This window comes from Antechinus flavipes, chromosome 2 (genome assembly GCF_016432865.1).
Source record: "Antechinus flavipes isolate AdamAnt ecotype Samford, QLD, Australia chromosome 2, AdamAnt_v2, whole genome shotgun sequence".
In the NCBI taxonomy this organism is placed as follows: Eukaryota; Metazoa; Chordata; class Mammalia; order Dasyuromorphia; family Dasyuridae; genus Antechinus; species Antechinus flavipes.
The window spans coordinates 520,936,937-520,951,521 of NC_067399.1; the positions used below are offsets into that span (position 1 = coordinate 520,936,937).

The following is a 14,585-nucleotide window of genomic DNA, read 5'->3' on the forward strand; positions in this document are numbered from 1 at the left end:
AAAAATGTTTTTAAATGCATAAAATAAAATGCATGTGATCAAAAAAGAAACAGATTATTTTGAAATAAAATTTTTTAACCATTTCATGAACCTCATTGAAAATCCTTGTTTTTATCCAATTGTGTACACCGACTCTTGACATAAGCATGGCAATTATATATGATTGTGTTTAAGTTGTATAATGTCCTCTGAGACAGGTAGAAAAGCATTATAATCTCCATTTTATGAGTGAAGAAACAAGCCCAGAGATCAGATTCTATGACTTACTCATGTTCACAACACTAATAAATGCTGGATATGATATTTGAATCCAATTCTTTCTGGCCTTAAGTCAAGACTCTCCATTGTGCTATATTACTAGAGGTTTAAAGCAGAGGTTGGTTGGTTACTTGTTGGGAGTGGGGGTGTGGGATAGGGATAGAATGTTAGAGGTTGTAGAGAAGATTCCTGTTCAGATAAGAGTTGGACTATCTAATTCTGAGAATCTGTGATACTATAAAAAAGAAAAACAAACTCCCCCAACTTTTTAAACCATTGGTCTTTTTTTATTCACTGTATAATTCACCGTAGTAAAGTGAAAGGTAATCTGACCCTGAATATATTAAGAACAAAGAACTATAACAATCATGTCATGGGTCATCTCTGATCAGAAGCAGTGTTTCTAAATAATACAGAAATTTCCTTATTAAAACCGTGTTTCCTGGGCCTCCTTGGATTTCATTTTTTATTATCCTCCTATTATTAGGAACATTTCAACCTCAAGAATCCTATTGGAATGAATTGCCTGTTGGATGGAATCATCCCCCCAAGTTCTGGCCTTTCCAGTTCCAGTGCCCTGGTTTGTTGTGCTGGGCTTGTGACACTGAGAGCTAACAAACTGAGTCTCTCCAAGGTAATTTCTTAAGAAACAACTCTTTCTCTCAAGTTTCCTTTGTGCCTCTTTGTTTAAAAACCATTTACATTTGAGTCCCGGGCCAGAGTGTCCTGCTTTGACTGAGAAGTGATGATTGGCCTTTTGCTTGCACCAGGTTCTGTTTCCTGTAAACCCGTCCTAAGGTAGCTGTTATCTTCCTGGCTCCCTCCACTGCCACTAGAGGAGCAGCCTGTCTGGGATGAAGTGTCTTCAAGGTGCTCTCGGAGTCAGCGGAGGGCTGCCTGCTTTGGCAGTCCTTCCTATCACCTCATTAACAAGTTAAATTTGGAGCAAGAAATTTCAGGCCTCATAATAGTGTCTGTTTAGTTTCACTCATAACCTTAAATTAAACACTTGATTGAGCAGTGTTTAAGGAAGGTGAAGACCAAACAGAAAGAGGACTGAACAGTGTGTATGTTTATGTTAGCAGGTTAGTCAATGTAATAAACTTTTTTCCTCTTAATATTGCATTACAAAGAGGAAATGCTTATTTAAAGAATATATAAATCCAAGAATAGGTCCATTTTACTACTTCACATAAATCTCCGGTTTTACAGTGCAGAGCAGGTGTGCTCCATTTTAATTAATGCTTTGGGGCTCTGGTTCAAATAAAACTTTACTGGAGAGATTTTTTGCCTGCTGTGGATGCCAGGAGCCAGGTGCACATCATTTGGAAGCACACACCTGCATCAGCTCAGACCTGGGAGGAGAGTGTTGGTCACCTGAGAAGAAAGTATGTATGACCCAGGCTTCCTATGTCCAGCCGACATCCGTTAGTCTAGCTGGATCAGATCAGACTGCCTCAGGAACCAGCAGGTTTTGGGATTGAGGTGGAAGAATTGCTTCCCTCCTCACCCATCCCTCTCCCCCCCCCTTTTTTTTTATCATGGTGGGAAGAATAACAAGGAGAGGGGGAGGCACTGCATATGAAAAATGTTTTATTCCTTAGGTCCTGCTTTTTAGTCTGATTATTCATTCCAGTAAATAATCTTCAATTAGGTCCTTTTGAGGACCATTGATAACAGGGATATTTAATCAGGAAGAAGTAATGGATTCTTTGATCTTGTGAAGGTAAACCTGGCTTATAATGGATTGAACTAATTCCTTTTTATCAGTTGCCTGCTTATCATGTCTAAAGATTTTTGTATTTCTGTACTGCACATGTGATTCTGTGGGGCGCATTAGAGTACTTGTATACTATGCTTAGTTCTGGATATTATATCTAAAAAGAGCAAAATGGAACCTGTCCAGAAGAGGGGGTACAGAATGGGTAGTAATTGGGCTTAAAGGTGGATGGGACAGAATATTTTTAACTTGAAGATATTTAGAAGAGATATGATTGCTAACTTAAAATATTTGAAAATCTCTGATATGGAAGAGTAATTAGATTTATACCAATTGGGTAACTAGGTGGCATGTGGATACAGTGCAGCACTTGGAGTTAGAAAACTAGGAGTTCACATTCTGCCTTATGTACTTAAGAGTTGCTTGATACTGGATAAATCGTTTAGTTTTCACAGTCTCAGTTTCCTCATCATGTAAAATGGGAATAATAATAACCTGACCTCACAGGGGTATTGTGAAGATCAAAGGAAATAAAATATATGAAATATTTTGTAATTTTTGAAGTGTTATGCTAGAGGACAAAAGTAGGGTCAGTGTGAAATATCAAAACAGGGTTTGACTCAATATAAGAAAGAAATTTTTTTTTTTTTTAAACAAAATCCTCTAGAGTCCAATGGGTTGCCCCTTGGGATAAAAAGTTTGATGTCATTGAAATTGTTTATGTCATCTGACATATATTGTCAAGAGAATTACATATATTATGAGTTAGGAGGTTGACCTAGATTATGTCTTGGCTTCTTCTCAAACTCAAATCTTATTGAATTGGAATCTTGTCATATAATTCCTGATCAGGCATAAGTTAGAAAAGTGCTGCAGGACCTAGCTCTCACATTGTTTTAAGTCAGGAAGTAGGCAGGAGGAATGAATGTGTAAACAAAGGAAGAATCCCACCATAAAGAACTATTATGGTGTGACAAGAATGCTTACGATGAATCTAGAAGCAGAGAATGACTCTAAAATATCCATAAACAAGCATTCAGAGAAAACATAGTTTGGGCACAGATTCAAGTGGGATTCCTGGGAGATATGAAGGAAGAGTTAAAATGTTTTTGTAAATGAAATGAGAACTTTTGAGGAAAAAATTAGAAAGAATTGAAAAGAGAATCAGCAGTTTGGCACAAGAGGTACAAAACTTTGTCCAAGCAACAAACTCCCTGAAAATTAGAATTGATCAAAAAGAAATGAACCAGATTTATTATGAGACCATAAGAAATATTAGATCAAAATCAAAAGACAGAAATAAATTGAATAAAATGTAAGATCTCTCACAGCAAAAACAACTGACTTGGAAAACAGAGGAAAATAATTATTAGACTTGAAATACTGTGATTTAAAAATAATATAACCTAGATACCATATTTTAAGAAATTTTAAAACTACTCAGATCTCTTAAAACCAAAGGGCAAAGTTGAAATAAGAAAATCACCAGTCACCCAAAGAGAGCCATAGTGAAAACTCTCAGGAGTATCATAAATCCAACCAAAATTCAGAGCTTCTGTTTCAAAGAAAAAATACCTTTAGGAGCCAAAAAGAAATAGTTCAAGTACTGGGGAGCCACAGTCTGGAACACACATAATTTAGTGGTCATCACTATAAGGGGACTGAGAGCTTGGGCAAAGAATGTAGGTTGGTATAGCCAAGAATAACTTAGAAGAATTGAATATAAAGCTACATCAAAAAAAAAAAAAAAAAAAAAAAAAGGAAACTTTAATTGAGTAGAGGACTGCTAAGCATTCTTGATGAAAGGACCAGAGTGGTGTAGAAAATTTGAATTTCACACATGGGAGTTGAGAAACATAAAAAATTAAACACATGTGAATAAGGGACTAAACAAGGATAAAATGCTTGCATTCAAATGTGGAAAGATGATTCATTGGTGTCCTCTGAATCCTGTCATCATCATTGTCAGAGGTCGTAGAAGGAGTCTACTTAAATAAACCTGGAAGTGGTTCTTCTGTGTTTTGATCTCAAGAGGTCAATGGAATGGAAAGAAAAGAGGTATACCTTAGCAGGAGAAGGTTAGGGAGTATTCTCTTTCATATAATCTAGGTGTGCAAAGAAGTAGGGAGGGAATGGAGGTAGCAGCTGACACCGAACACTCATACAGAACTGGGTACAGAAATACATTTGAAAGGGTAATACAAGGGGAAAGGAGAGAAGGGAAAATTAGAGGGAGGAGAGATTAAGATATCCTTAGTCTTAAGCAAAACACACTCTGATGAACAGAAACATTTATTACTCTCTTTGAGGTGACAAGAAAGTTTGCCAGAAAAATTGTTGTACTGTTAAGAAATGATGACATGAAGATTTCAGAGAAACCTGCGAATATTTGTATGAATTGATCAAAACCAAGAGAATGATTTGTATAATAACAATAATATGGTTAAGACAAATAACTGAAAAGATCATTATAATGACCAACCAAGATTCCAGAGGACTAATGATGGAACATGCTACCCATTAGAGTAGAGAATGAGATATATATGTTTTTTGGACATGATCAATGAGGAAACTTATTTTGTTAGGTTATACATGTTTATAACAGAAGTTTTGTTTTTCTTTTGTTCTTAAAAGGGAGAAAGAGGGAGGAGCAGTGTGAAGGCATGAAAGCAAATTTCTTCTAATGAATTCTAATTGAATAAAATATAATTTAAAAAAAGAAAAAAAGAAATGACCAATTGGGAGCTTAAGGAGTCTTTAGTCTGAAGTTCTTTAGTGGTTTCTTCACAAGTATGCTCATAGGGCTCTGGGGACTGAGAAGAGGACATATTATACTTAATCCCTGGCCATAAGGAATTACAGTATATAAGAGAGACATTCATATTTTATTTAGCAAACAAGAATGGTGAGTATTGATAACAATAATTTGAATTGAGATAGGGCTTTATAGTTTACAGAGTATGTTCCTTACAATGATCCTGTGAGATTAGGTAGTATAAGTATTCCAATAATCCACTGTCCTAAATACTCCCATGTGTCTGGGAGTATTTTGAGTATTTCCTTAATGTTTAATAATGCATATCCTAGTCTATGTCTAAACATTTTGTACTACTTTTGTCCATGTCTCCCCATGGCATCCACAATACATGTAGGTGGTGATATTGAGGTTGCAGAAGCTTCCTTTCATTCTCAAGATATTGTATGGATACCAGTAGAGCATACAGGATTTCCATTGATTATCCTTCAGCCTTTGCTACCTAATTAGCCCACATTTCTTTGATTATATCATTGAAAATATTATTATTTCCTTTTTAAGACAAGGAAGATAAAGCTCAAAGGGTTTTTTAATAGCTTGCCTAGGGTCACAGACCAGGGGAGAATATGTCCGAAAGTCTACTAAACTCAGATCTTTTCACTCAGAATCTATCATGTATAAATGATTACAGTGGGTATATGTAAGGATCATTGATTAGTTGACCTTTGCATTTGAATGTAGCTCATTTGAACTGTCATGTGTCCTTCAGAATGAAGAGATATGTTGTGTTATAGAAGGAGTAAAGCCTTAAAATTATGCAAAGGTTCAAATTTAAGTTTTTGTTTTTAATAGTCTTTTAGTACATGTCATAAGGAAAATCAGAAAGTGATTTGCATTGTCACTAATTATTGTACAAAGAAAGTCATATAAAGACATTGTATCATTTTGCTTGGAATAACCAAAAGCTTTAGCTATGGAATGGTTAAAGAAAAGAGTATTTACTCTCAAATAATTTAGCCAGATGGTGAGTGGTAATGAATGGCATGTAATAGCAAAGCATATGAGAGGATGATAGGTTCAGGACAATGTCTTTAATTCAGTCTTTTAAATTCAGCATTGAACATGACCTCCATCTGTGCTTTGCCAGTGCAAAAGCAGCAGAGGGTTTGATGTCAGTATTGATTGTTCTTCCCTAAAATATATTTTAAGTTTTGAGTCAAAAGGTAGCATAGTCAACAACAAATCAACAAACATCTATTAGGAACTTGCCGTATGCCAGGCAGGACAGCTGGGTTTGATTTATTTTCCTGAGTTCAAATCTGACCTCAGACACTTACTGGCTGTGTGACCTGGGAAGTTACTTAACCCTGTTTGTCTCAGGTTCCTCATATGTAAAATGCGTTGGAGAAGAAAATGACAAACCTCTCCTGTGTTTTTGACAAGAAAACTCCAAATAGGATCACAGAGAGTCAGACATAACTGAAATGACTGGACGATAACAAATCTGCCAGACACCATGCTTAGTGCTGAGAATACAAACATGAGTGGAACAAAGTCCCTGTCCTCAAGAAGCTTACATTCTAATGTGTAAGGGAACTAAAAGGCAAGGGAGGAGCAGAGGAAGAAAAATGGAGATTCTGGGGAAAACCTGTCAGTCAGTGGGAGAGGTGCCAAGAGCAGAGGGTATTTCCAAGGGGAGGGTGAGCTTCCAGAGGTGAAGACATTTCTGTGACGTGGTGGAGAAAGTCCTGTGGAGATGAGTCAGAAGATGTAGTTGGCCCAGCCTCTTGCCCTCTTGCCCTCTTGCCCATCTTCATCCCACTTTGTTCTCAAGAGTTTTTATGCTGTCCAACTGACTTAAGTGGCCCAACTTTTATACTCCTCGAAAGACTGGAATCTTATCTCTGTGATTGCTTCTGAGAGTGGATATGTCACATTTTCTCTTTGTATCTCAGTTTTCCCATCTGCAGGATGAAGGGCTTGGTACCTTTAAGATACCCTCTAGCTTTAAATCCTATAAATTAAATTCTGAACACATGAACCCAAATTCAATTCACCTCATTCGGCACTAAAGGAAAAAATATAAAAAACCAAATCAACTGTGTTTCTATCAATTGTGTGGGATGATGTTTTTATTTGTGTTAGCATTCTGTTTTAGGGGCAGACTTGGGGAATGAATCATTCATTTATTTATTTAATGATTTTGTGCACTTGAATTCGTTTGGATAATGTGACTAAGCTATTTGACTGCAAATTAGAAGTCTTGCTTTTCTGCTCTTGTTTAGGTGACCTCTGGGTTTTTTTTTTTTTTTTTCCATTTCCTTTCCTAGGCTAACTACATGTTTACCTTCAGTATAAACTAAGGCAAACAAGTCTAGTTCAGAGAACAGCAGATTAAAATATCTAAGGCCAATGTTTGTTTCCTAGTGCTTGCAAACTTAGCCTTTGACTTTGCACATTAAAATTTAAGTGTGTGATTTTTGAGGATGCATGTTCTGTCTTTCATGGTGGTGTGGAAAAAAAAACCATTTGATTTCACATCAAGAGTCTTGAATCCCTATTATTTCATTTATTAGCTGCATGATTTTGAGCAAACTCTCTTTCCTCTTTAAGCTCTAGCTTTCTCATCTATAAATGAGAATGATTAAACTATCTCTAAGTTCCCTCTTCTCTCTAAATTTACATGATTTTATGTATATGATAATACAAAATTACAGGGTCAGAAGAAACACCACTGGCCATATAGTTAAATCTATTTCTTAAAAAGAACCTTTTCTGTAACTAAAGTTTTTAAACTTTTTAAATGTCATATACTCTTTGGGCAGAGTGTTGACTCCTGTGGACTCTTATTCTGAATTTTATTTTAAAATAATTGAAGAAATGATACATTTTAGTTAGGTGAAGAAAGGAAAGATTCAATTTAAAAAAAAAAATCTAATTTCATGAACTCATTGGCCTCTATCCATGGGTCCCAGCTGAAGAAACTTTTCTCCCCAAACCAATATGTGATGATCTAGACATTACTTGAAGATTCTTCAGTGAGAGAAAGCCACTCTCTCCCCAAATATACCATTCTGGTTTTTGACAGTAATGATTAAGACATTTTTTCCATATGTTAACCTTAGATATCTTTCTTTGCAATTTATAATATATAGGATTTTAGACTTAGACTTGGAAAGAGCTTGAGAGACTATCTAGTTCAACCGTCTAATCTTACAGGGAGATTGTGACTTGCCCAAGATAACACAGATAGTAAATAATAGATAGTTAATAGGATTTGAACCCAGGTCTTCAGATCTTAAAGCTTGAAAGCCTGTGTCCTTTTATTTGTACTATACAGCCTTCATTTACTTCCCCAATTCATTGTTGTGGGTTTATCCTTTGGGGCCAAATAGGACAAATCTGATTAATCTTCCACATAAATTAGGTCTTAACATTTAATCACTGTGTTTAGGAGACTCTAGACTAAGACTTTAACGAAAAAGTATGGTAAATGCCAATCAACATGTAAAGAACTAGAACATTGTTAAGCATCTCACATAATTGTATATTTCTCCCTTGGGCTTAGAGTGTTTTAGAGTAATTAAGAGCTGAAATCCAAAGGGAAAAAATTCCTTTACTCAATATGCCTTGTATTTAATTTTACTCCCTGAGTTTTCTAGAAGCCCTTCATGGTCATAGATCTTCTTGGGGTAACTTATGGGATGGAATTTAGTGACTCATCATAGCCTTGCCATTGACTTGTACATGAGTATAGGTTACTCTTTTTCCTTCTATATCCCTTAGCTGCTTTATGAAATGGAGCAAGAGACTTTTCTTTTTGTTCTGCAGAGAGATGCTCAGAACTGCTAGGGGTGAATACACACCTCTCACCCTGAACTGCTTGGTAATTACAATATTAAGATAAGAAAGGAAAAAATATAGAAAGAAGGGGAGGAAAATCAGGAATTGAATTAAATTGGTAGATTAGAAGGAAGTTGTTTAAAATGAAGAGAGATGTGAGCTATTAGGAAGGAAGATGTATTTGTATAAAATGTGGGATAGGCAGCATGATTTAGGTAGTTAGAGTGCTTTAATTAAAATTAGGATGATCTGGATTTGAGCTTACTTCAAATAATGTTTGACTCTGGACCTAGATCTGAGCTTTAATGTATGATTTCAGTAAGCAGAGAAGACAGGGAGGATATTTTAGCAAAAGGGAACAGAGAATAGAAAATGGTGAGGGGTTGGGAATTTGAATAATATGGTAGATAGATAGATGAAGTTCACTTAAAAATGTGGCTTCTTACAGGAGAAAAATTAGAGGTGAAGTTGGAAATGTGGAGTTGTCAGACGAGAGAGGGCTTTGAATAATATTACTAAAGAGTTTTGTAACAGGAATCATATGATAGTATTGTCAGACAAGTCCATTTATCTCTTTTTTTGGGTCCATAAGATCTGACTCTTTGTCAAACGACTTTGGGTTGACCTAGCAACCTCTTACTGATTCCAGTGATTAGGCGTTGTATTAAAGAGTACTGTCCATGAAGTGTCATGTTAGACTGACATTTAAAGAACATGTCTTTTTTAGTATCATAGAAAGACCCTACCCATTCTCTTTTAGGCTGTTCCCCTTCTTTCCTCTTTTTAACCTGTTATTTTGGGACTCTGCTAGTTCTCCTTTGGACTTTTCAGCTCTCCAACTGTACTGATAGGACAAATCCCCTAAGAGGATGGCTGCTCTGGGCTTAAGGGTATATACTCCAAAACCATAACTTGTGATATCCTTCTGGAGTGCTTGTCTTATCTCTATAGTTAACAAAGTTAACTCAGAGCCAAGTCATTTACTGAAATGGCATAGTAAGAAATAATCTCATAATATAAGAAAATTCATAGAGATGAAGATTTGAGAATCTTCTTCAATAATTAAATTATTGACTTTATTTGTTTTGATTCAACAATTATTAAAGCCATGTCTAGGAAGAGAGTGTAGAAAAAAAAGATTAGAGGCACAATGCCTGGGCTTTGCTAATGTTTAGAACGCATGGAGAAGTAGAAACACTGAAAGAAGAAAAGAAGGGTAACCAAAGAGAGTGGAGGGGAACCAGTGGAGTGCCAGGGGAATGAAACAGGATAGGAGATGGGAAGAGTAGTCAGCCATATCTCAGGATGCAGAAAAGTCAAGGGGAATGAGACTCAAGAAAAGGCTTTTGGATATAATGTCTTTGGTGACAGAGAAGTTTCTGAAGAGCTCTGGATGTTGGGTGCAACGTATTCAAAACAGAATTCGTCTTTCCTCCCAAACCTATCCCTTTTGGTTGCCAAGCTTGTATTCCCAATGCCATTCTCAATTCCTCATTCACTTCCCAATCTCACCCAGCCTCACTACTTCACTCTACAACATCTCTCCCATTTACCCCATTCTCTGTACTCACATGGCTGCCATCCTAATTAAGGTCCTCATCATCTCTAGCCTGGATTATTGTAATAGCCTTTTCAGTTGTTCTCACTGTCTCATGTTTCTTCCCCATTTTATTCATCCTCCAAATAGATGCCTAATTGATTTTCCTAACTAAAGCACAGACTTGTCACCCTTCACCTTCCACATAATTAAACTACAGTGTCTCCTTGTTATCTCTGGCATTTAAAAGCTCTTCACAACTAGCTTCTTCCTGCCTTCCTAGGCTTCTTACACTTTATTCATCCTCACGTACTTTAAAGTCTATTCATGGTGTCTGACTGGCTATTCCACAAAGATGCTCCCTCTCGTTTCTTTGCCTTTGTACTGTCTGTCTGCCATACTTAGAATACTCTCCCTTCTCATTTTTGCCTCTGTGAATCTCTGCTTTCTTTGCAAAGTCAGCAAAAGTACCACTTTCTGTTAATTCCCTGTCTTTCAGAGCCTTCCCTACAGAAAATTACCACTATTCATTTTGTATATATCCTATATATACTAATATATGTAAACGTTGTCTCTTTTGATATTATATATTGTTCCCCTTAAGGTCTGGCCCTGAGTACTATGCCTGCAACATAATAGGAGCTTTATAAATCTTGTTGATTGATTAAAGCGAAGAGGGACACAGTGAGACAGTAGGGATTTGAAGATGATTGTGCTTTGAGGAAATGGATAGAAAGCATTTAATTTGGCTTTATTGGCTCTTAGATGACTGACTAGGGTTGATTTGTGCTCTGGATGATGTGTCGACTGATGACATTAGTTCTAAGTTGTGTAAATCACTCTGTGAGTTCAAGGCAGTCTGTTTAAAATCTGAAATAGCCAAATTTGAGTTGTGAATTATGAAGTTTTTTTTCACAGATACTAAAACAAAAATTTCTTCATTGTTGTTTTTGCCTCAACTTCAAGTTTTGAATGCAGTAAATCTTTAGGTACTGAATTTGGATTATTTTTATTTTAGCTTACTAGAAGTAAAAAAGTTTCCATTGTTGTAATGTTATTCCTGTCTTAAATAGACATGATGTCTTCTTTTGCTGAATTATTATCTACTGACATTTTTCAATTTTATTCTTAGCGATTAAAAAAAAAGTCATCATTTTACTAACAAAGCAAAACCTTCTTTCTTCTCACCCCCCAAAGAAAACATGTAATATTGCTTATAGGTGGGGAAAGTCACAGAATGGTGTTGGTGGTGTTTACATTGATTTTATCTAAAGTGAATTATTAAAAACCCTTTATGCCTTTTATTCAACTTTTTTTTTTTTTTTTTGAAGAACTTAAAGCCTGAGAGGTATGGTTCTTGCCCTAGACTAATAGGTACAAGCTACCTGCTCTATTATGACCCATTATTGTAAAGCTTTTATTTCTTGAAGCCCTAGTAGAGGAACTAATATTCATGTTGTAATTAGAGCCTTTTTCCTGCTCACATTGTCAGAGTAATAAGACTTACGCTTTTTTCTTTTCCTCAGTAATATTTTATTTTTTCAGATACATGGAAAGATAATTTTCAGCATTCATTTTTGTAAGACTTTATGTTCCAAATTTTTTTCTCTCTCTCCCTTCCCTTTTCCCTCCTCAAAACAACAAGTAATCTGATATAGGTTAAATATGTGCAATCATTTAAAACATATTTGCATATTTGTCATGTTCTGCAAGAAAAATCAGACCAAAAGAAAGAATTAAGAGAAAGAAAAAACAAACAACAACTACAACAACAAAAGGTGAAATACCATGCTTTGATCTACAATCAGTCTTCATAATTCTCTTTCTGGATACAGATGGCATTTTCCATCTAAACTTGTTGGAATTGCCTTGAAATCTCCTTATTGTTGAGAAGAGCCATATCTATCACAGTTGATCATAATATAATCTTGTTACTGTGTACAATGTTCTCTTGGTTTTGTTCACTTCACCCAGCAACAGTTCATGTAAGTTTTTCCAGACTTTTTTGAAATTATTCTGCTCATCACTTCTTATAGAGCAATAATGTTCTATTATATTCACATACCATAAGTTATTCAGCTATTCCCCAGCTAATGGATATCCATTCAATGTCCAGGTCTTTGCCATTACAAAAAAAAGCTGCTACCAACATTTTTGCACATGTGAGTCCTTTTTATGATCTTTTACCCTTTTTATGATCTTTTTGAGATAAAGATACAGTAATAACCCTGCTGAATCAAAGGATATGTTCAGTTTTATAGCCCCTTGGGCATAGTTCCAAGTTGCTCTCCAGAATGGTTGGATCAGTTTACAACTTCACCAACAATGCACTGGTCTCCTAATTTTTGCAACATTTATCATTATTTTTTCCTATCATCTTAGTTAATCAGAGAAGTATGAAGTGGTAATTCAGAGTTGTCTTAATTTGCATTTCTCTAATCAATAGTGATTTGGAGCACTTTTTCATATGATTAGAAATGGCTTTAATTTCTTTATCTGTAAATATTTTGTTCATATCCTTTGACCATTTGTCAGTTTGGGAATGATTTGTATTCTTATAAATTTGAATTAGTTCTCTACATATTTTTGAAATAAGGCTTTCATCATAAACACTGGCTGTACAAATTGTTTCCCAGATTTCTGTTTCCCTTCTAATCTTGGCTGCATTGATTTTGTTAAAACATAAACTTTTGGACAGTATACATCTATTCAGCACTTGGATGTTTTCAGTATTTTTGGAGCCTCTGTCTTATAGGGCATTCAGAGAACCTTATGAAGCCAAGTAGCTTCAAGCTCTGAGAACAGAGACCTAGTTGTCATAGACTTTATATTGAGTTTGAACATTTTCTCTCTTTTGGTTAAAGGGAAAAGACCTTGTTGCACCATACAAAATATAATGATTTCTTTTTTAGTCCCAAATTCAAAAAACAACTTACTTGAGACACAGAACTATTGGGTGGGTTGGAGTACAGTCTGAGATGATTTGGAATGTATTAAAGTCATAGGACTGTAAAATTTAGAGATGAAATTTAGAGATTATCAAATCCAGTTTATTCATTTAATGGAAGAAAAGTTGAGGCTCAGGGAAGCTGAAGTGAATTGCCTAAGGTTACACAGGTAGTAAGTGGCAGAACCAGAATTCAAAGCTAGCATATTTTCTGCTATAAATAATGTTGCCATTTGGGGTTGATTAGGTTGCTAGAGAATTTTTTTTTTTTTTTTTAGTGTTTGTGTGATAGAAATACCCTAGGAATTAAAAGATAAGCAATCTACTTTGCAAAAAACCATATACTAATAATTTCCCCCCCTGAAAACAAATGCATGCTTTAAGAGCGTTTTTTTTTTTTTTTTCTTTAGAGTGACTTGGGTATGCTTTATAAGAAGGACATGATTATTTCCAGAAAAAAACATTGATTATGTTGGAGAAGATGGTGGTGCTTTGGTTTAATAATGAGGTGTGAATGCAACGTGTTAAAAGATACATAAACAGTCCTTAGGACTAAATTTTGAGGGAGAATTATCTTTTTTTAGGCAGAGCCAACATGGCAGAGTAAAGGCAGTCCAACTGAACTCTCCCAGTATTCCCCTTTGAACAACTTTAAAATAATGCTCAAATTGAATTCTGGAATGGGAGAGCCAACAAAAGGTCATCATGAGACATTTTTCCAGGCTGGTCTGATACAATGGTAGAGAACCAGACTGGGGTGCATGAGATCAGCATCACCTGGGCCTTTAAGATGGCTGAGACAGTAGCAGAAGTAACTTTATCTTCTCTCAATCTGAAGATAGTAAGGGAAGGGGAGTTGGATAGTAAGGGAATGTTAAGGGTCTGGTCAGAAAAAAGATAATAAGGAACCTTTTGATGGCACTGGGCAAAAATCCTGGAATTTTTTTTTATCAAAGTTCTTGCCCATATGCAGTTCCAGGTTGTAATTTCAGAGTAGAGAGAATTACTTGTGAGCTGTCGCAAAGAAACAGAAGCCTTGGGCCTAGTTCCAAGTACTAGCACTTGTGAATGAAGGAGAATAGGGGATCTTCTTAGTAGTTTAGAGCTAAGAGAAGTACTAGTTCTTGTGACTAAAGGAGAATAGAAGTCCTTGCCAGATAAAAACTGCAACACAGACCAGGAGATCAGTGACTGTTCCTTTCTTGGTATCAGACCACCTTGGAATCACCTATTATTTTCAGATTCCCAGAACTGGCTTTAAAGACAGTAGCAAGAAAAAGTCTGGATCTTGGAATGATGATGTCTCTCATCCCCAGGTAAACAGACCTTAACTTTAACATAAAGTTTAAAGTCAAAGAAAGAGGCTAGAAAAATGAACAAACAACAACAAAAAAGTGTGACCACAAAAAAGCTATTTTAGTGGCAGGGAAAACAGATTTAGAAGAAGATAGCAATATGAGAATAACTTTAAGCTATTCCTTAGAGAAAAATGCAAATTGGACACAAGCCTCACAAGAATCCTGGG

The 14,585-nt window shown here is 35.7% G+C and overlaps 1 protein-coding gene across 1 annotated transcript in view; it reads left to right on the forward strand.

Moving 5' to 3' along the window:
- Positions 1 to 14,585, forward strand: part of GALK2 (galactokinase 2) — a 155,260-nt gene that overhangs the window by 67,386 nt on the left and 73,289 nt on the right. Inside the window, exon 5 of the mRNA XM_051980609.1 lies at positions 746 to 892. Within this exon, the coding sequence (XP_051836569.1) occupies positions 746 to 892 (147 nt within the window). The remainder of the gene's footprint in view (positions 1 to 745; positions 893 to 14,585) is intronic.